Source organism: Salvelinus namaycush, chromosome 2 (assembly GCF_016432855.1).
Source record: "Salvelinus namaycush isolate Seneca chromosome 2, SaNama_1.0, whole genome shotgun sequence".
Lineage (NCBI taxonomy): Eukaryota > Metazoa > Chordata > Actinopteri > Salmoniformes > Salmonidae > Salvelinus > Salvelinus namaycush.
In genome coordinates this window covers 19,976,011-19,996,729 of record NC_052308.1, presented here as the reverse complement: position 1 = coordinate 19,996,729, position 20,719 = coordinate 19,976,011, and the positions used below count along the sequence as shown (strand labels likewise).

General features: G+C 43.9%; 1 protein-coding gene across 1 annotated transcript in view; it reads left to right on the top strand.

Moving 5' to 3' along the window:
* adamts9 (ADAM metallopeptidase with thrombospondin type 1 motif, 9) overlaps window positions 1-20,719 on the top strand; it is a 107,880-nt gene that overhangs the window by 63,954 nt on the left and 23,207 nt on the right. The window contains exons 5-19 of the mRNA XM_038964332.1: window positions 2,482-2,879; window positions 5,200-5,362; window positions 11,781-12,076; window positions 12,626-12,709; window positions 12,852-12,976; window positions 13,768-13,808; window positions 14,009-14,114; window positions 14,816-14,962; window positions 15,374-15,515; window positions 15,918-16,022; window positions 17,181-17,326; window positions 17,489-17,670; window positions 17,961-18,097; window positions 18,725-18,842; window positions 19,538-19,633. Coding sequence (XP_038820260.1) covers window positions 2,482-2,879; window positions 5,200-5,362; window positions 11,781-12,076; window positions 12,626-12,709; window positions 12,852-12,976; window positions 13,768-13,808; window positions 14,009-14,114; window positions 14,816-14,962; window positions 15,374-15,515; window positions 15,918-16,022; window positions 17,181-17,326; window positions 17,489-17,670; window positions 17,961-18,097; window positions 18,725-18,842; window positions 19,538-19,633 — 2,286 coding nt within the window. The remainder of the gene's footprint in view (window positions 1-2,481; window positions 2,880-5,199; window positions 5,363-11,780; window positions 12,077-12,625; window positions 12,710-12,851; window positions 12,977-13,767; window positions 13,809-14,008; window positions 14,115-14,815; window positions 14,963-15,373; window positions 15,516-15,917; window positions 16,023-17,180; window positions 17,327-17,488; window positions 17,671-17,960; window positions 18,098-18,724; window positions 18,843-19,537; window positions 19,634-20,719) is intronic.

The window sequence follows — 20,719 nt, the reverse complement described above, 5'->3', positions numbered from 1 at the left end:
GCCGGAGGCTCCGGACTGGGGACCGTCGCCGGAGGCTCCGGACTGGGGACTGTCGCCGCAGGTTCCGGACAGGGGATCCACACTGGAGGCTTCGTGCCATGGATCATCACTGCAGGCTTCGTGCCATGGATCATCACTGCAGGCTCCGGGCCATGGATCATCACTGGAGGCTTCGTGCCATGGATCATCACTGGAGGCTTCGTGCCATGGATCATCACTGGAGGCTTCGTGCCATGGATCATCACTGGAGGCTTTGTGCCATGGATCATCACTGGAGGCTTCGGGCCATGGATCATCACTGGAGGCTTCGTGCCATGGATCATCACTGGAGGCTTCGGGCCATGGATCATCACTGGAGGCTTCGTACGTGGAGCCGGAACAGGTCTCACCGGACTGAGGAGACGTACTGAAAGCCTGGTACGTGGAGCTGCCACAACGCGTACTGGCTGGATACCCACTTTAGCTCGGTGAGTGTGAAGAGCTGGCACAGGACGCACTGGGCTATGAAGGCGCACTGGAGGCTTAGTGGGTAGAGCCGGCGCAGGATATACTGGGCCGTGGAGGCGCACTGGAGGTCTGGAGCTTAGAGCTGACACAATGCGTCCTGGCTGAATACCCCCTGTAGCACGACAAGTGCGGGGAGCTGGAACAGGCCGCACTGGGTTGTGCTGGTGAACTGGGGAAACCGTGCGTAGAGCTGGCGCAGGATATCCTGGGCCGAAGAGACGCACCGGAGACCAGGAGCGCTGAGCCGGCACTATCCGTCCTGGCTGAATGACCACTCTAGCACGGCAACTGCGGAGAGCTGGAACAGAGCGCACCGGGCTGTGAATGGCTGTGAATGTGACATATTGTTTTAGGTGGGCACCTGCAAACCATGTTAATGGTTCTCATGGTCATGTGTGTTGATTGTACCAAAGGATTTAGCTGTAACGTCCCATCTGCTAACATTTATCACTACGTAAGGTCTCTGAGGAGGAGACCAGTGAAATGCGTACTTCTAGCCCTGGTTTGTGTTGTAACAAGGATATTTAGACTAGTTTTAATCTCAAGAATATGACTGCCTGGTGAAAACGTATTTCCTCATATCCTATTTTATTGACAGAGCCTTCTAGGCTACTTATCTTTCACGTATGATAATGTTGAAGAACAAACTGTGTCTTTGCATAATATGATGATGTCTATGTGTGTGTTTGTGTGTGTGTGTGTGTGTGTGTGTGTGTGTGTGTGTGTGTGTGTGTGTGTGTGTGTGTGTGTGTGTGTGTGTGTGTGTGTGTGTGTGTGTGTGTGTGTGTGTGTGTGTGTGTGTGTGTGTGTGAGAGAGAGTTGGGGAAGACATTTAAAGGAACTCAATGACTTTCAATTCTAAATGTAGATCCCCCAATCCTCATTTGTGAAGACACAGTGAATGAGCTAGAATCTGTAGAATAGCCCGAGTAGGCTAAATGTGGAGTAGCTTGAAGCCCTTTGAGCTTAACTGCGGTGTCTATACAAAGGACCCAATGTAGGCTAATGTCAGGAGGAGGATGTGACCTAATAAAGCGACTATCAGTAACAGTAAACAATGCCATTATAATGTATTTTTAACTCAAATGTTGACATTTCTCATTGCTTATCCAGCTACTACCTTCATGGTTTCTTCATGGAGAACTGCAACACCACCGCCAGCAATCATAATTGAAGATGTTTCTCAAGTAATTGCAGTGATACCACAATAATAAGTCAATTATGTCTGTCAAGTCACTCTCTAAGAAACGGGAGTGGCTTGGTTGAGGGGCGTGCTCCAGTAATGTAGCCTACCTTTTCACTAAACCCGCCCCAACATCGGCAGTCTGGTGCCTGCAGTGCAGCCCACCATAGTTGTCTGTCTGTAGCCTACAACTGGCCCCTCTCTCTGCAGTATGCATGTTCGCCAGGGGATCCGCGAACCGCTCACGACCCAACGCACGTTACCGGTGAGAAACCCCCCAGCAACCAAGAGTCAAGCATAATCGATTTGGATGTGGCAGATGCACAAGCACTTGAGAATTGGAATACGTTGGAAAGCCCGAGCGACCGGAGCAGCTGTGTGCAAGAGGAATACTTGTATTCGGGGGTGCTGCTCTCTACTTAACGTGGACAATCATGCATGTGCTGTTTTGGGGACTAGGGTTTCTGCTATTTCTCCCTGACGTTTTGAATGTAGTGTTATCCACGGAGAAATCGCTATTGAATTCAAGAAAAGGTAAAGTATTTCGACCTGCCCCAAAAACATTTTTACCCTGTGATGTGTTATTTTGTAACCGGCAGATGGAGAATGAATGACTTTTTTCAGGATCAGCAAAGCACATGATTTACAATACATGTATAATGGTCTTATGTTTCTTGAATGGCTTCATTTCACAGGGCAAACGTAATTAACTCATATAACATTATTATTATTGTTATTATTTATTATCATTGCTTATGCTATAGCCGTTAAACCATGGCTTTTTTCACCAGCTAAAGTGTCTGAGCAGCTTGGCGCATACGAGATTGTAACTCCGGCGCGAGTGAATGAAGCCGGTGACAACTTTCCCACGAGCGTGCACTTCAAAAGGAAACGGCGGAGTGTGGACGATATCCCTGGCAACTCCTCTGATCAATGGGACTCTCCAACAATCCATTACAAAATATCTGCTTTCGGACAGAGCTATCACCTCAACCTGACACTCGAGTCCGGATTTATTGCTCCGCTATACACTGTGACAGTACTAGGAGCACTTACCGATAGTAACATAACGGATTTCACACCGGAGGTGGAGGCGGAGGAGGATACGGAGTATCAGCATTGCTTCTATAAAGGACATGTGAATGCTCAAACGCAGCACACCGCAGTCATCAGTCTCTGCTCTGGATTGGTGAGTCCAAGCACGTTGAGTAGCCCTCCCTTCATACAGTGTGCTAGAATGTTTCTCTAGTCTGCACTATGATAGGCGCACATGTTGTATGACTAGATATGATACTGTAATGCCAATTGTTTACTATGTAGCTGTTCACATAATAATACTATGGCAACATGAGAACATTAGGGGAACCTTTCCCTGGCAACGGAGTGCATTTCTACTTCTGCACAAAGCGTGCCTGTCCAGTTTTGTGGATTTGTGTTCAACATGCAATTGGTGACTGTTAGTGAGAATAAGGCATTATGTTAGCTCTTGTATCCCTGACAATCTAAAACGAGCTGCTTAGATAAATCACGTCGAGACTCGAGCATAGAAGTCCTCTCTCGTGCTCATCCACTTCATCCATCATTCACTGCATGCATGCTCCTCCGGTCGCTGGTGACGTCCTACGCACAATAGTGAAGAGGGAGCGCCAGTGGTGCTGACGTCATCACGATTCAGTCCGACTCCGAACATAATCTCCATACATGCATGACGTTGTGGAGTAGAAGCAGTGGTGGAAAAAGTACCCATTTGTCATATTTGAGTAAAAGTAAAGATACCTTCATAGAAAATTACTCAAGTAAAACTTAAAGTCACCCAGTAATATACAAATTGAGTAAAAGTCTAAAAGGCCATCATTGTAAATAAGAATTTGTTCTTGTAAACAAGAATTTGTTCTGACTTGCCTAGTTAAATAAAGCATGATAAAAAAATTATATATATTTATTTGGTTTTAAGTATACCTAAGTATCAAAAGTAAATGTAATTGCCCAAATATACTTAAGTACAAAAGTAAAAGTATACGTTATTCCAAATTCCTTATATTAAGCAAACCAGACGGCACCATTTTATTTTTGTATTTAATTACAAACAAAGCATGCATGTTTAGTGAGTCTGCCAGATCAGAGGCAGCAAGGATGACCAGGGATGTTCTCTTGATAAGTGTGTGAATTGGACAATGTTTCTGTCATGCTAAGCATTCAAAATGTAATGAGTACTTTTGGGTGTCAGGGGAAAATATATGGAGTAAAAAGTACAGAATTTTCTTTAGGAATGTAGTGAAGTAAAAGTAAAAGTTGTCAAAAATATAAATAGTAAAGTAAAGTACAGATACCCCCCAAAACGACTTTAAAGTATTTTTACTTAAGTACTTTACACCTCTGAGGAGAAGTCCCCTAGGGATACTTACAGATTGATAACAGTTATTAACTAACTGCCTGATGTGAACATCATTGACGTCATCACAAATCAAACAAATGGGGCTTGCCTGCACCGTAGGCCTAGTTGGTATGCTTGTGGATATCATTTCACATTGAAAGAAAGCAAAGTTAATGTTGGTCTGGGTGTGATTCAGGCCAATAAAATGCACTGTTAAAAGTTGAAAATTATTAAGCATTTATAGTCTATTTATTCATACATCCAAGGACTTGTAAGTTGCTCTGGACCTAGTCACAGGGAAACAGTCAGAAGTAGGTATATGCACACTGATAAATTATGAATCATATCCACTTACCATGAATAAACCACTTTCTCATTTCAATTCCACTTTGCATTTTAATATTACATGAGTCATCATCCTCCGTCATAATGAGAGTGGCTCCCACAACTAAATCAATACTTAGTGTTGTCATTATACAGTATCTTGTTTACATGTGAGCACAATGGTGAATATTCCCGATGGTCATTACATTTAGCATACCTACAGTATATTTATGAGATTCCCTTTTCCCTAATTTGAGGTGGTTTCAATCTCATACATAAACAATGAAATGCATTTTCATGGAGAATAAGGTTCACTCTGGGCCACCCTATTGGTCGGTAGCATTACCCAGTGCAGCATTGTCCAACTCAATCTAAATTAGAAATGAGTGCTGTTTCCACATTGCTTAGCTTTGTACTTTGCTTGTCTGGTGTATCTTTGACCTCCAAGTTCGCTAGTAGTGCAGCCTGTGCTTTGTGAAATGCAACAAGGCTTCCACCAAGTCTACCAACTGTGCCAAGAAACAAACAATAATAGTTGCATTGTTTTCTGATAAGCATCATAGGCCTCATTCTTCTCCTTCTCCCTATCTTTTTCAGGGACCATTTTACTAATATGCATGCAAATACATGTATTTCAACACATTCTCATCAAATGAATAGCTGTGTAAAAAAGCCTAGCCAATGGGGCCCTGGCAAGGAGCATTTCAACTAATCTTTGCTTTGGACTGTGTCCATGCAGTACGAATCCACGCTCCAATGTTACTGCAGTTATTTCAAACAATTCTGATTCCTCCTTTTTTATCCCCCTCAGCTTGGCACTTTCAGGTCACCAGAAGGGGAGTTTTTTGTGGAGCCCCTTCACAGCTACAATGGAGAACACTATGAAGAAGAACACACCAAACCTCATATTGTGTACAGGAAGAAGGCACCCAAGAAAGAGGCAGCCAGGGAGGACACTGCTTGTGACACATCAGGTACAATGAAATTATGAGAGGAGAGATGCAATGGAGATTTTTGTTCTGATGATTTTTTTTGAGAGAGAGCGCGAGAGAGAGAGCAGAGCGCGAGAGAGCTGAGTCAGTTTCATTACGTAAGCCATTTGATCAGCTGACAGACTCAACCTTCACCTGGTGTCTGATGGCTCTGAGTGGAGAGGAGAAGAGAGAGGATGGGACTCCCTGTTGAGAGCTGCTAAATGTGTAAACAAATGTGTGTGTGTGTCTCAGTCTGCCTGATAACACACCCCTCGTTATCCAGACTAACAAGTTCACAAAGACATAAGCAAGGAAGGATAATAATTGTCTCTCAATTACAGTATTATATCCCAAAAGTTCAGTATATGATTCGCAATAGGAACTTATTATAGTCATTTTACAATTACAGTCATGACCAATGACCATACTACTGTGCTTGTTTAGACTTTGGTGTAAAGCAGTGGCATCATTTTGCTCATAGAACTGAGGAAACACAGTAAAAACGGTTTGAAGTTGTGAATGAATGTTGCAAATCAAATCTTATTGGTCACATGCAGATGTTATTGTGAGTGTAGCGAAATGCTTATGCTTCTAGATCTGACAGTGCAGCAGGTAATATCTAACAATTCCACAACAAAACCCAATATCTAACAAATTCCACAACAAAACCTAATACACACAATCTAGTAAAGGAATGGGATAAGAATATGTAAGTATAAAATATATGGATGAGCAGTGACAGAGCGGCAATAGATAGTAAAGAATAGATAGTGAAGGATACAGTATACATTATATACATATGAGATGAGTAATGCGAGATATGTAAACATTCTTAAACTGACATTATTAAAGTGACTAGTGTTCCATTTATTAAAGTGGCCAATGATATCAAGTCTGTAGGTAGGCAGCCGCCTCTCTGTGCTAGTGGTGGCTGATTATGGCCTTGAGATAGAAGATGTTTTTCAATCTCTGTCCCAGCTTTGATGCACCGGTACTGACCTCGCCTTCTGGATGGAAACGGGGTGAACAGGCAGTGACTCGGGTGGTTATTGTCCTTGATTATCTTTTTTGCCTTCCTGTGACATCAGGTGTTGTAGGTGTCCTGGAGGGCAGATAGTTTGCCCCTGGTGATGCATTGTGCAGACCGCACCACCCTCTGGAGAGCCATGCGGTTGTGGTCGGTGCAGTTGCCATACCAGGCGGTGATACAGCCCGACAGGATGCTCTCAATTGTGCACCTGTAAAAGTTAGTGAGGGTTTTCAGGTGACAAGCCACATTTTTTCAGCCTCCTGAGGTTGAAGAGGCACTGTTGCACCTTCTTCACCACACTGTCTGTGTGTGTGGACCATTTCAGTTTGTCGGTGATATGTACACAGAGGAACTTAAAACTTTACACCTTCTCCACTGCTGTCCCGTCGATGTGGATAGAGGGGTGCTCCCTTTGCTGTTTCCTGAAGTCCACGATCATCTCTTTTGTTTTGCTGCCATTGAGTGAGAAGTTATTTTCCTGACACCACACTCTGAGGGCCCTCACCTCCTCCCTGTAGGCTGTCTTGTCATTGTTGGTAATCAAGCCTACCACTGTTGTGTCGTCTGCAAACTTGATGATTGAGTTGGAGGCGTGCATGGCCATGCAGTCATGGGTGAACAGGGAGTACAGGAGGGGGCTGAGAACGCACCCTTGTGGGGCCCCACTGTTGAGGATCAGCGGAGTGGAGATGTTGCTTCCTACCTTCACCACCTGGGGGCGGCCCGTCAGGAAGTCCAGGACCCAGTTGCACAGGGCAGGGTCAAGACCCTGGGTCTCAAGCTTAATGATGAGTTTGGAGGGTACCATGATGTTGAATGCTGAGCTGTAGTCAATGAACAGCATTCTTACATAGGTATTCCTCTTGTCCAGATGGGATAGGGCAGTGTGCAGTCTGATGGCGATTGCATCGTCTGTGGACCTATTGGGGCGGTAAGAAAATTGAAGTGGGTCTAGGGTGACAGGTAGGGTGGAGGTGATATGATCCTTGACTAGTCTCTCAAAGCACTTCATGATGACAGAAGTGAGTGCTACGGGGCGATTGTCATTTAGTTCAGTTACCTTAGCTTTCTTGGGAACAGGAACAACGGTGGCCATCTTGAAGCATGTGGGTACAGCAGACTGGGATAGGGATTGATTGAATATGTCCGTAAACACACCAGCCAGCTGGTCTGCACATGCTCTGAGGACGCGGCTAAACATGCCGTCTGAGCTGGCAACCTTGCGAGGGTTAACATGCTTTAATGTTTTGCTCACGTCGGCCACGGAGAAGGAGAACCCACAGTCTTTGGCAGCGGACCGCGTCGGTGGCACTGCATTGTCCTCAATGCACGCAAATTAGTTTTACATTTTTCTGGATGCAAGACGTCGATGTCCGCGACGGTGCTGGTTTTCTTTTTGTAATCCGTGATTGCCTGTAGACCCTGCCACATACGTCTCGTGTTTGAGCCGTTGAATTGCGACTCCACTTTGTCTCTGTACACTTTGCTTGTTTGATTGCCTTACGGAGGAAATAACTACACTGTTTGTATTCTGCCTTATTTCCAGTCGCCTTGCCATGATTAAATGCGGTGGTACGTGCTTCCAGTTTTGCGCAAATGGTTTTAAGTCACAGTGGGTACAACATCTCCTATACACTTCCTTATAAACTCGCTCACCGAGTCAGCGTATATGTCAATGTTATTATCTGAGGCTACCCGGAACATATCCCAGTCGACGTGATCGAAGCACTCTTGAAGCGTGGAATCCGATTGGTCAGAACAGAGTTGGATAGACCTAAACACAGGCGCTTCCTATTTTAGTTTCTACCTACAGGAGGGGAGCAACAAGATGGAGTCATGGTCAGATTTGCCAAAATGAGGGTGGGGGAGGGCCTTGTATGCATTGTGGAAGTTAGAGTAGCAATGGTCGAGCGTGTTACTCGCTCGTGTACAGCAATCGATATGCTGATAGAATTTAGGTAGCCTTGTTCACAAATTAGCTTTGTTAAAATCCCCAGCTACAATAAATGCAGCCTCAGGGTATATGGTTTCCAGTTTGCATAAAGTCCAGTGAAGTTCCTTCATGGGCAGATATAACAATTTATGAGTGGTTCTTTAGTGACTGACATACAGTATCTGAAAGTCAATGTAAATGTAACCAGTCATTCTTATGATCTCACCATCCTTCAGTCAAACACATTGTGGCACAGGAATTTCACATGAACAACTGATTACACAGAGTTGTATGCAGATGCTATGCACACCACAAAGCAGTATGTCCAAAAAGTCAGAGGTTATTCAAGTTTTCAAGTGCAAAGGGCAGGATATTGATGCATTTTACGTCTAATTTCCTGTAACTGGGTACTTTTTCAGCTCATGCACAGGACAACCATTTTGGAAGTTCTTCCTAGTATCGCCGAATCTCAGTTTATTTCTACAAGTTCCTGTTGACTCTTGTACTTCCTGTGATCATTTGATAAGAAAACACGATAGGCACACTACCATGAAGACAATGTGTAAATTGTATTGTAGGAAAGTGATGCCAACTTCAAACATTTAAGTATTAATTACTATGAAAATAAATCTGAATGATGTTGAGTAATATGCAAGACATTTCACTGCTCATAGGTGTGTGTGTGTGTGTGTGTGTGTGTGTGTGTGTGTGTGTGTGTGTGTGTGTGTGTGTGTGTGTGTGTGTGTGTGTGTGTGTGTGTGTGTGTGTGTGTGTGTGTGTTACATCCCAGATTTTATGACCTGAAAATTAATTTGAGTTCATATATGTTTTTGAAAAAGTGGGGATGAAAACAGTGGCTTGCGAAAGTATTCACCCCCCTTGGCATTTTTTCAATTTTGTTGCCTTACAACCTGTAATTAAAATTAAAACACATTTTGACAATGCAACATATTTTTTTATTGTGAAACAAACAAGAAATAAGACAAAAAAACTGAAAACTTGAGCGTGCATAACTGTTCACCCCCCCAAAGTCAATACTTTGTAGAGCCACCTTTTGCAGAAATTACAGCTGCAAGTCTCTTGGGGTATGTCTCTATAAGCTTGGCACATCTAGCCACTGGGATTTTTGCCCATTCTTCAAAGCAAAACTGCTCCAGCTCCTTCAAGTTATATGGGTTCGCTGGTGTACAGCAATCTTTAAGTCATACCACAGATTCTCAATTGGATTGAGGTCTGGGCTTTGACTAGGCCATTCCAAGACATTTAAATGTTTCCCCTTAAACCACTCAAGTGTTGCTTTAGCAGTATGCTTAGGGTCATTGTCCTGCTGGAAGGTGAACCTCCGTCCCAGTCTCAAATCTCTGGAAGACTGAAACAGATTTCACTCAAGAATTTCCCTGTATTTAGCACCATCCATCATTCCTTCAATTCTGACCAGTTTCCCCTGTCCCTGCCGATGAAAAACATCCCCACAGCATGATTCTGCCACCACCATGCATCACTGTGGGGATGAGAGGTGTTGGGTTTGCGCCAGACATAACGTTTTCCTTGATGGCCAAAAAGCTTCATTTTAGTCTCATCTGACCAGAGTAACTTCTTCTATATGTTTGGGGAGTCTCCCACATGCCTTTTGGCAAACACCAAATGTGTTTGCTTATTTTTTTATTTTCTGGCCACTCTTCTGTAAAGCCCAGCTCTGTGGAGTGTACTGCTTAAAATGGTCCTATGGACAGATACTCCAATCTCCCCTGTGGAACCTTGCAGCTCCTTCAGGGCTATCTTTGGTCTCTTTGTTGCCTCTCTGATCAATGCCCTTCTTGCCTAGTCCGTGAGTTTTGGTGGGCGGCCCTCTCTTGGCAGGTTTGTTGTGGTGCCATATTCTTTAAAAATGTTTATAATGGATTTAATGGTGCTCCGTGGGATGTTCAAAGTTTCTGTTATTTTTTTATAACCCAACCCTGATCTGTACTTCTCCACAACTTTGTCCCTGACCTGTTTGGAGAGCTCCTTGGTCTTCATGGTGCCGCTTGCTTGGTGGTGCCCCTTGCTTAGTGGTGTTGTAGACTCTGGGGCCTTTCAGAACAGGTGTATATATACTGAGATCATGTGACAGATCATGTGACACTTTGATTGCACACAGGTGGACTTGATTTAACTAATTATGTGACTTCTGAAGGTAATTGGTTGCACCAGATCTTATTTAGGGGCTTCATTGCAAAGGGGGTGAATACATATGCACCCACCACTTTTCCGGGGGGGGGGGTTTCATTCTTTTTTTTTTCTCATTTCACTTAACCAATTTGGACTATTTTCTGTATGTCCATTACATGAAATTCAAATAAAAATCCATTTAAATTACAGGTTGTAATACAACAAAATAGGAAAAACTTCAAGGGGGATGAATACTTTTGCAAGGCACTGTATAAAACATTGTGCAAGCTTTTACAAAGACCCTTTGTAGCTCTGGATTTTCAAAAAGGTTATATCTTTCAGTCTGATAAGAATCATGGGTAGCAGAAACAGCTCAACTTTTGTGCTAGACGGGGTCGAAAAGAAGAGTGGAGTGGTATTTGTGCTACTCCCTTACATTTGGTTGTCATGTTAAGATTAAAATCATACTCAGAAGTCACCCTGAGTCATCCTTGGTGCTCCTCCTTGAGATGTTGGGGCTTTGCTCCATCTTTGGTGCTTGGCCGAGTGCCAGACTTACCTAAAGTGAACGCAACCCACCCCCTCATCTCTCCTCCTGTCCTCCCCACTCCTTCTCTCTCCAGGCCCTTGGACCTCAACACATTTGTTTTGTCTCATTCTTTCAGCAATAATATACAAAAAGCAGTAGCATATTCACTTTGTATGCATTCACAAGCATGCCCAGTAGCAGAAAAACTGTGCTTTCAAGTAGGCTTGAGCGGTATACTCTATATACTGTATATCGGGGTACTTTGAAATACTGACGTTATTGTTTTCAATACCGTCAAAACAATTGATTTAAAAATCCAAAATGTATTGCAGGCCCTTAAAGCTCTGGGATACGTGCTACACCACTGCTTAAGTTAACTATCTAAGATTTGCCAAATAAATCATCTCCTGCTGAGGGCTCCAGCTATGCATTTGGTTTGCTAACTTGCTAGTTAAGTGGCTAGCTTGCCAGATCAAGCTTATTGGTTACAACAGAGACAATCAAGTCCTTCTTGGATCAAGATCCCTGCTGCCAAATTTTTTTTGGTGCGTCAAAAGAAATGACGCTTGGAAAGAAATACCGCCCCTTGTGTGCACTGCCGTTAATACAGTAGATCCCAGTATGGGACAGGAACGGATACCACTGAACCCTACTTTCTAGGAAGAGAATGACAGTTTATTGTCTGATAAATGCAATAGCCTGTCATACAAGCTTGCCGTATAAGCTTGTATTTTATATTGAGAGTATTATATTCATTTGACCATCTCTTTTCCAGTACAGAAACACAGACACAAGAGGAACAGGGACAAGGTGAGGAGACGTCCGATGGCCAGCAGTAGCGACATGCTGAATGACCTGGAGAGCCTGTCTGCCGATCCCCTCTCCAGATCAGAAAGAGAGAGCAGCAGACGGCCGGCTAATGAAAGCAGCGGTGACTCAGGACCTCACAGGAGATCAAAGCGCTTCCTCTCCTATCCCCGCTTTGTAGAAGTCATGGTGGTGGCAGACAGCAAGATGGTGGAACATCACGGGAGCAACCTTCAGCACTACATTCTCACGTTAATGTCCATCGTAAGTTCTGCTCAGTTAACCACCCTCCCAATGGCCAACCAGCCTTTTTGATTGTAGGGGAGTGGGGCTGCATTTTGTTGTGTCCCAGGCCATGGGCAGCAGGCGGAGGGCTCAGAGGGTAAGGCCCATGGCAGGAGTAAACAAACATGTTCGAACGGTCAGGAGAGGGGCAGCATGAGGTTTACCTGTCTGACAGCTTTGATGAAAGTGAAAAAATAAGCTCAGGTATGTCACATAGATGGCATATTCCTGGCCACTTCATAAAAAGGCCTCCTCAGGAGTCTGTGGCTGAGAACCTAGGGGGTAGCTAGCCTGGCCTATATTCTGATCTTGGCAGTCTGCATTCGCTACAGGATCTGAGTGCAGCCATAATACACCTCTCAAACAAGACAACGAGACCAGGTTCTTCTCCTTAGAACTGCATGTTGATTTTGAATGTCTGAACCACTGATTGAGTACACTCCTAAAGGGTTTGATGAATGTTGGATACTGAAATGTATTGATGTTTAAAACACGCTTGATTTTTCTGTCTATAATCTTTTCCTTCAGGTGTCTTCCATCTACAAGGATCCCAGCATCGGAAATCTTATTAACATTGTGATTGTGAAGTTAGTCATAATCAACAATGAGCTGGTAAGATTACAACACTAACTCTAATCCTAATCCTTTTCAGAGAAATACAATGCATTGCAGTCATTCATCAGCCCCAGAAGCACACTACAGTACTGTAAACCTCTCCCTTGTTCTCAGTACTGTAAACCTCTCTTCTCTGTAGGATGGCCCTACCATTTCCTTCAATGCACAGACCACTTTAAAGAACTTCTGTATCTGGCAACAGAGGCAAAATCACCAAGATGAGAATCATCACTCCCACCACGACACAGCCATTCTCATCACCAGGTACACTGTCACTGCTACCACTACACAGCCATTCTCATCACCAGGTACACTGTCACTCCCACCACGACACAGCCATTCTCATCACCAGGTACACTGTCACTGCTACCACGACACAGCCATTCTCATCACCAGGTACACTGTCACTGCTACCACGACACAGCCATTCTCATCACCAGGTACACTGTCACTGCTACCATGAGACAGCCATTCTCATCATCAGGTACACTGTCACTCCCACCACTACACAGCCATTCTCATCACCAGGTACACTGTCACTGCTACCAAGACACAACCATTCTCATCATCAGGTACACTGTCACTGCTACCAAGACACAACCATTCTCATCACCAGGTACACTGTCACTGCTACCACTACACAGCCATTCTCATCACCAGGTACGCTGTCACTGCTACCACGACACAGCCATTCTCATCACCAGGTACACTGTCACTCCCACCACTACACAGCCATTCTCATCACCAGGTACGCTGTCACTGCTACCACGACACAGCCATTCTCATCATCAGGTACACTGTCACTCCCACCACTACACAGCCATTCTCATCACCAGGTACACTGTCACTCCCACCACGACAGCCATTCTCATCACCATCTCTCGGGGTAACGGCTAAAGTGTTGTGTTGACAGTCCTAGCTTCGAGCCACGGTTGGGGCTACCCCCAGAATTCGCTGTAATATGTTGTCTTTTATTTATTCTCTGGTATCACAGTGCAATGGGATTCTGGGGTGTGAAACCAGTGACATAACTTCCATCTGTGTGTTTTTCACAGGCAGGACATCTGTCGAGCGCGGGACAAGTGTGACACATTAGGTAAGAGGAGCTCTCTAGACACATGCAATATAGACTGCAACATAACGTTTGATTGGTGACAGTTTCATAATAATATTGATGTACTTATTATGATGCTGCTTTTTAGGGTGCTAATGACAATGTAATGATGATGAAGGTGATGATGGGGATGACAATGCTCTAATAACAAACATGATGATGATTATACTCTTGGTTTGCAGGGCTTGCAGAGCTGGGTACAGTGTGTGATCCATACAGAAGTTGCAGTATTAGTGAGGACAATGGACTCAGCACTGCGTTTACTATCGCCCATGAACTGGGCCATGTGTGAGTACAGCATGCTCTCTATTCTTTGATTGATTTCATGTAATCGCAATTTTGCAGCTGTATTAGTTTGTCATGCTATCTCAGGCAAGTGTCTTGTATGGCCCTGGTTTTGCTCTCAAAATCTTTCTAAGCTCCAAGACCTAAGTCAGCATGTAAAAAGTCCCAAGTCAGCATGCGCCAACCAGCCTTCATCCAGCTTGGCCAAACAACTCCAGGCCACTACATTGGAGACTGTTACTGACTTTAACAAGTGTGTTAAAGACAAATACAATTTTTTTGCAACACACACAAAAGGTGGAATTGTTGAATTCCATTCTTACTGGCGTCAAGCGGTGACACCGCTGCTGAAGTCTGCTTAGCGACAACGCTTGTGGAATGCAGTACCTGTCATACTGTACCATAGAGGTGCCATACAGTACAGTACAGTACCATGGGAGAGAACTACCGTACTATATAATAAGTATCCCCTCTGACCCTACTCTCCTAGACACTGGCCCCGGCACAGACCAGCTGCTAATGTTAACCCCAACCAGCTCAGTCAGTTAACCCTGTGTGTTACCATTCTGTTGCCTAAAGGATGAGGTTTAGTAGTTAGCTTAGCAATCAGCCCAACATGTAGGTTTATTGATGGTGGGTTAGAGGGTTAGACCTGTGTGTTGTGGTGAATATATGTTCTCACTTGTGGTTTGGCCCCCTGACAGATTCAACATGCCCCATGATGACAGCAACAAGTGCAAAGAGGAGGGGGTTAAAATACAGCAGCATGTGATGGCGCCCACACTCAACCACTACACTAACCCCTGGATGTGGTCCAAGTGTAGCAGGAAATACATCACAGAGTTCCTTGAGTATGTAAAGGACATTGTTTTCTAGTATAGACATTCATGTCATTATGGAGAAGTGTTATTGTCGTTAGCGTTAGTAGCACCAGGCTCTTATCGCAGTAAGGGTTAAATGACCAGTCAACTATTCAACCAAAACTGGTATCTGGACATTTCTGGGTTGAAGGGAAACAACATTACTTCTGTGTTGTGAGTGTATGTTTGGAATTTGTAATACTTCCAGATATGTTTGTTTGTAGAGAACCAGGTATTGTTTTCATAGCAATAGCCTTGTAGTACTGTACATACATTACAGTAGTGGTTCTGTTATTGTACAGAATACTGCCTGTCCACCTGTACTGAGTGTGTTTTCTGTCTGTTTGTGTCTTTGTTTTTTTTGTTTTTTCTTTAAGTCATTTTATTTTTATTTCTTAATAGCACAGGGTATGGCGAGTGCTTACTTGATGAGCCCATTTCTAGGCCATACAGTCTGTCGCAGCAGCTGCCTGGACGGATATACAATGTCAATAAACAATGTGAATTGATATTTGGGCCGGGGACACAGGTGTGCCCATATATGGTAAGAGAATGCACCATGCGGAATTAAAATGTCATGTTTTGTACGTTGGTCTGTCAAAGACGAGAAAGTACCCAGACACTCAGTTCACTGTCTAGTCCTACATTACTGTAGTCTATGACTCCAGACATTCTATACTAGAGTCACCTTAATCTGTTATGTAATATCCAATTGCTGTCCCAGTTGGCTCTCAGCTAGGCCTTCTGCATGTGTTAAATATGTTGTTTACATGCTACACCTCCTGTGAAGCCCTGCAAGCCACTTGGCTTGATGTTTCTCAGGGATTAGCTTCAGGTTTTGTTTAAAGGTAACACACCTTGTAAGAGATACAAGAGTATACAGCACTGTGTCTGTGTTTGTGGATGGGGCTCAGGCAGGGGAATGGTAACAGTGTGTGTTCTCCAGGTCCAGTGCCGCAGGCTGTGGTGCACCAGCCCAGAGGGGGCCCAGAGGGGCTGCAGGACCCAACACATGCCCTGGGCCGACGGAACAGAGTGCTCTCCAGGAAAGGTAAGTAGCAGAGAGATCTACCACAGTATATAGGGATCTGACAGGGAGAAGGAAGAAAATGGACAGATTGTGATAATTGGAGAGGGTGAGATAAAGAGAAAGATCAAATTAAAAGTGGGAAAATAAGAGGGACTAGCACCAGATACTTATGTAGTGTGTACACACAGAGAGAGAGCGAGAGATATAATCAAATAGTTTAATTTGCCTGTGCATGAACATACAAACACACTCAAATACACCCCAAGCCAGCTTAATCACTATGCTGGAGCATACTGGAAATGTTCAATGTTATGAACTGTCAAAAACACCCCATAAATAACCACAATAACCGCTGCTATTTGAATGACTCATGACTATAAAATCTGTTATTATTTCATCAAAAGCACAAATTACAAAATAAAACAACAAGTTCAGAGAAGCCTGCCATAAAATCAATTTACCAATGACAACTCGATATAAACTCATAATTGAACATGAGTGGGGCGCACGTGGTAGTTGCTCCAAATCCCTCCATTTGTTCAAACATATTTGGAACTTGGATTAGGATGGATTTGTTTTCTCCAGAGCTGGTATTATTATGAGGCAGTAATAGGCTTATGGTAGAGCTGTGAATAGAGGCTTGTGGAGATTTCCCTATCCATTACTGGTTTAGTGTAGCTTCTAATTAGGCCCTCTACCAAATTCTTCACTTCCTGGCTGTCTGTCTGACATAAAATAGCTGAGGTCCCACAGCACACATGTTCAGAGCCTGCTCTGTTTACACATTGTATTCCTGCACACAAACCAACCAACCTGCTCAACCCTTCAACGCTGAGGCTGCCGCCTTTTACAATGCAGTTGTTGTTGCCAACGAAAATGGATCCTCCGCTATAACCTGAAACATATCTTCCCCTTTGAGTTTACTTACCCTCAGACAGACACATTTAAAATGGATGTCTTTTTGGGTTCCGTCTTTTTCCATTCGTTTTGTAATTTTTCCCAGATTAACATCAAAGGAGGTTGTGAAGTACTTTCAGATAGATGTGTTGCCAGTGTGCAGGCTAAGGTTTCATTATCTCATGCTCTTCTTCTCTTTTCTTTCTCTCTCTCTCTCTCTCTCTCTCTCTCTCTCTCTCTCTCTCTCTCTCTCTCTCTCTCTCTCTCTCTCTCTCTCCACAGCACTGTAAACATGGCCAGTGCATTACCAAAGAGCACGATGCCACGCCAGTGCAGGGGGCGTGGGGAGGCTGGTCTCCGTTTGGCTCCTGCTCGCGGACGTGTGGCGGGGGCATCAAAATCGCCGACCGCGAGTGCAACCAACCCATGTAAGCACAGCCTTTGTAGTCATGCACATCTACTGGACTGTGTCTCCCTTGGAGCTACCGTGGTCAATGTACCATACCATCAAGCCTCCTTAAATGAATTCTTTCCATATCAATCCTAGAGTACAAGATTTGACTATGTATTTATTTACCACCTTCATCCAGGCCCAAGAACGGGGGGAAGTACTGTGTGGGGCGCAGGATGAAGTTCCGCTCATGTAACTCAGAGCCCTGCTCCAAGCAGAAGAGAGACTTCAGAGAGGAGCAGTGTGCAGCCTTCGACGGCCGGCACTTCAACATCAACGGTCTACCTCCTAATGTGCGCTGGGTACCCAAGTACAGCGGAAGTAAGAACATCTTCTCTCTCTTGACACCTTCTGGTTTTTGCATCTTTCTAACACAGAGAAACATCTCTATATGTACTGGACTGTTTAGACCTTTAGAAATGGTGCTGTAAGTAAACTAAGGCTTCCTGTAGATGTGCTCATAGCACTCTGAGTGCTCAGTGAATCAATGTGATCCAGCTTGAGGACGCTAAGTAAACTTGTTAGAGCATCCATATGGTTGAATTCATTAGCCCCTTTAATGTGGTCAGTGGACTGTTTTCACCATTCCCCTTCCCTCTCCTGTCCTGTAGTTCAGATGAAGGATCGCTGTAAGCTGTTTTGCAGGGTGGCTGGCAGCACCGCCTACTATCAGCTCAGGGATCGGGTCATCGACGGCACGCCATGTGGCCCCGACACCAACGACATCTGTGTGCAGGGCCTGTGCAGGGTGAGACTGACACACAGCCTTTAACAGCTTCAGTCTGACAGCTAACCTAATATACCATTCATAACAGTAATAAGATAATAATGACATTATTTTAAAATTAGAAGAATATTGATCACAGAGGTCCCTATTAGAGGGAACTTGAACTAAACCCAACTATATCAGAATAGAGTTTCACTTTGGTGCTGTTTACGATAGAGAATTCCTGTCAGATGTGTTACACTGATATGGACTTAACACACTTAACCGGGTTAGGTTCTGTGTATTAGGCAACTATTTTCTTTGGTCATATGGTTTTTATCCCTGCAGGCTAGCAGAGTGTTGCAGAGTACAGTACAGGATTTCATAAGAATGCCACTACTTTAGTTACATTATCTCACAAATACTAAAATCCTAGCTGCATCAATGTTTATCAATGAGAATCTGCCAAGCAAATGAAAGTGAGAGTGATGCATTTTATGTTGTAGCACAAGTTGGATATTTATCCTTTCATGTCCTATACCCCCCTTTCCCTCCCTCTCATTATCTGCCTTCTCCTCTTCTTCCTCCTCCACTTTCTTCACCTCTTCCTCCTCCACTTCCTTTTCCTCATTAACCACCTCTCCATTCTCCTTCTCATACCTTGTGCAGCAAGCGGGATGTGACCATGTCTTGAATTCCAAGGCGAGGAGAGATAAGTGTGGTGTGTGTGGCGGTGACAACTCCTCGTGCAAGACCGTGGCAAGCACCTTCAACATGGTGCGCTACGGTGAGCCTAGGGCCAGTCGTGGTGTTCAAACTACGCATCATCACAATGGCTGAAAAGGGTCACTGAACGCTTTTCATTAGCCCGTTATACACTACTGTTCAAAAGTTTGGGGTCACTTAGAAATGTCCTTGTTTTTGAAAGAAAAGCACATTTTTGTCCATTAAAATAACATAACATTTATCAGAAATACGGTGTAGACATTGTTAATGTTGTAAATGACTATTGTAGCTGGAAACGGCTGATTTTTTATGGAATATCTACAGAGGCGTCCAGAGGCCCATTATCAGCAAACATCACTCCTGTGTTCCAATGGCATGTTGTGTTAGCTAATCCAAGTTTATCACTTTAAAAGGCTAATTGTACGCCTATGTAGATATTCCATAAAAAATCTGCCGTTTCCAGCTACATTAGTCATTAGTCACGACTCAATGAGTGCTTGGATACAGCCCTTAGCCGTGGTATATTGGTCATATATTACAAACCCCTGACGTGCCTTATTGCTATTATAAACTGGTTACCAACGTAGTTAGAGCAGTAAAAATAAATGTTTTGTCATACCCGTGGTATACGATCTGATATACCATGGCTGTCAGCCAATCAGCATTCAGGGCTCGAACCACCCAGTTTATAATGACCACTAACTTAGTCATGTCCACTCAGAGACGTTGAGTTCTCTTCTGCTTGTTGTGCTGCAGGATACAACGAAGTGGTGAGAATACCCAGTGGTGCTACAAATATTGATGTTCGTCAACACAGCTACTCAGGGAAACCAGAAGACGATAACTACCTCGGTAAGACTCAGACTCACTATCAAAACACTTTTTTAGGGTCTTGTTGGCTGTTGAATTTAAACATGTCTACCTTTCAGAGGTGTCAAAAGGTTTAGTATTCTCTTCTCGAGCAGATATGAGATGGTTCAATGGCGCCAGAAGGGATGGCTGCCGTTTTACGGGATCCTAAACAATTGTGCTATTTTGTGTGTTTTTTCACGTTGTTTGTAACTTATTTTGTACATAATGTTTCTGCCACTGTCTTTTATGACCGAAAAGAGATTCTGGTTATCAGAACAGCGAATACTCACCTCGAACTGGACAAAGATTCTTTCTTTAAGTAGTCAGATGGGAAAGATCCAGGTGCCTGGTGAGAATTCGCCAGCGAGTGGGTAACCCGCCTCTACCATCCATCCTATTGGGTCACTGGTAATTCATGCTTTAGTTTTTGCTTGAACGCATCTCTGTGTGAGGAGTAAAGATAGTGTAGATTTTTTCCCCTCTGGTTGCACATGATACATTCTGGTAGAAATGAGGTAAAACGGATTGGATGAGCATTTTCTTCTTTGCTAATGGCCTTTTACAGCTCGTTAAGTGTGGTCTTAGTGCCAGCATCGGTTTGTGGTGGTAAATAGACAGCTATGAAAAATATAGACACAAATTATCTAGGGAAATATTGTGGTCTTCAGCTTATCATGCGGTAATCTAGCTCAGGCGAGCAAAACCTTGAGACTTATTTAATATTAGATTTTGCACACCAGCTGTTATTGACAAATGGACACAGACCACCACCCCTCGTCTTACCGGAGGTAGCTGTTCTGTCTTGCCAATGCATGGAAAACCCAGCCAACTGTATATTATCCATGTCGTCGTTCAGCCACGACTCGTTGAAACATAAGATATTACAGTTTTTAATGTCCCAGAAACACAGGCATAGTGACCTTTATGAGCAGCACAGAGATGTCCCAGAAAATGCTCATCCATAGGCGGCGCTCCTAGCGGCCGGCGACTTTAATGCAGGAAAACTTAAATCCGTTTTACCTCATTTCTACCAGAATGTATCATGTGCAACCAGAGGGGAAAAAATCTACACTATCTTTACTCCTC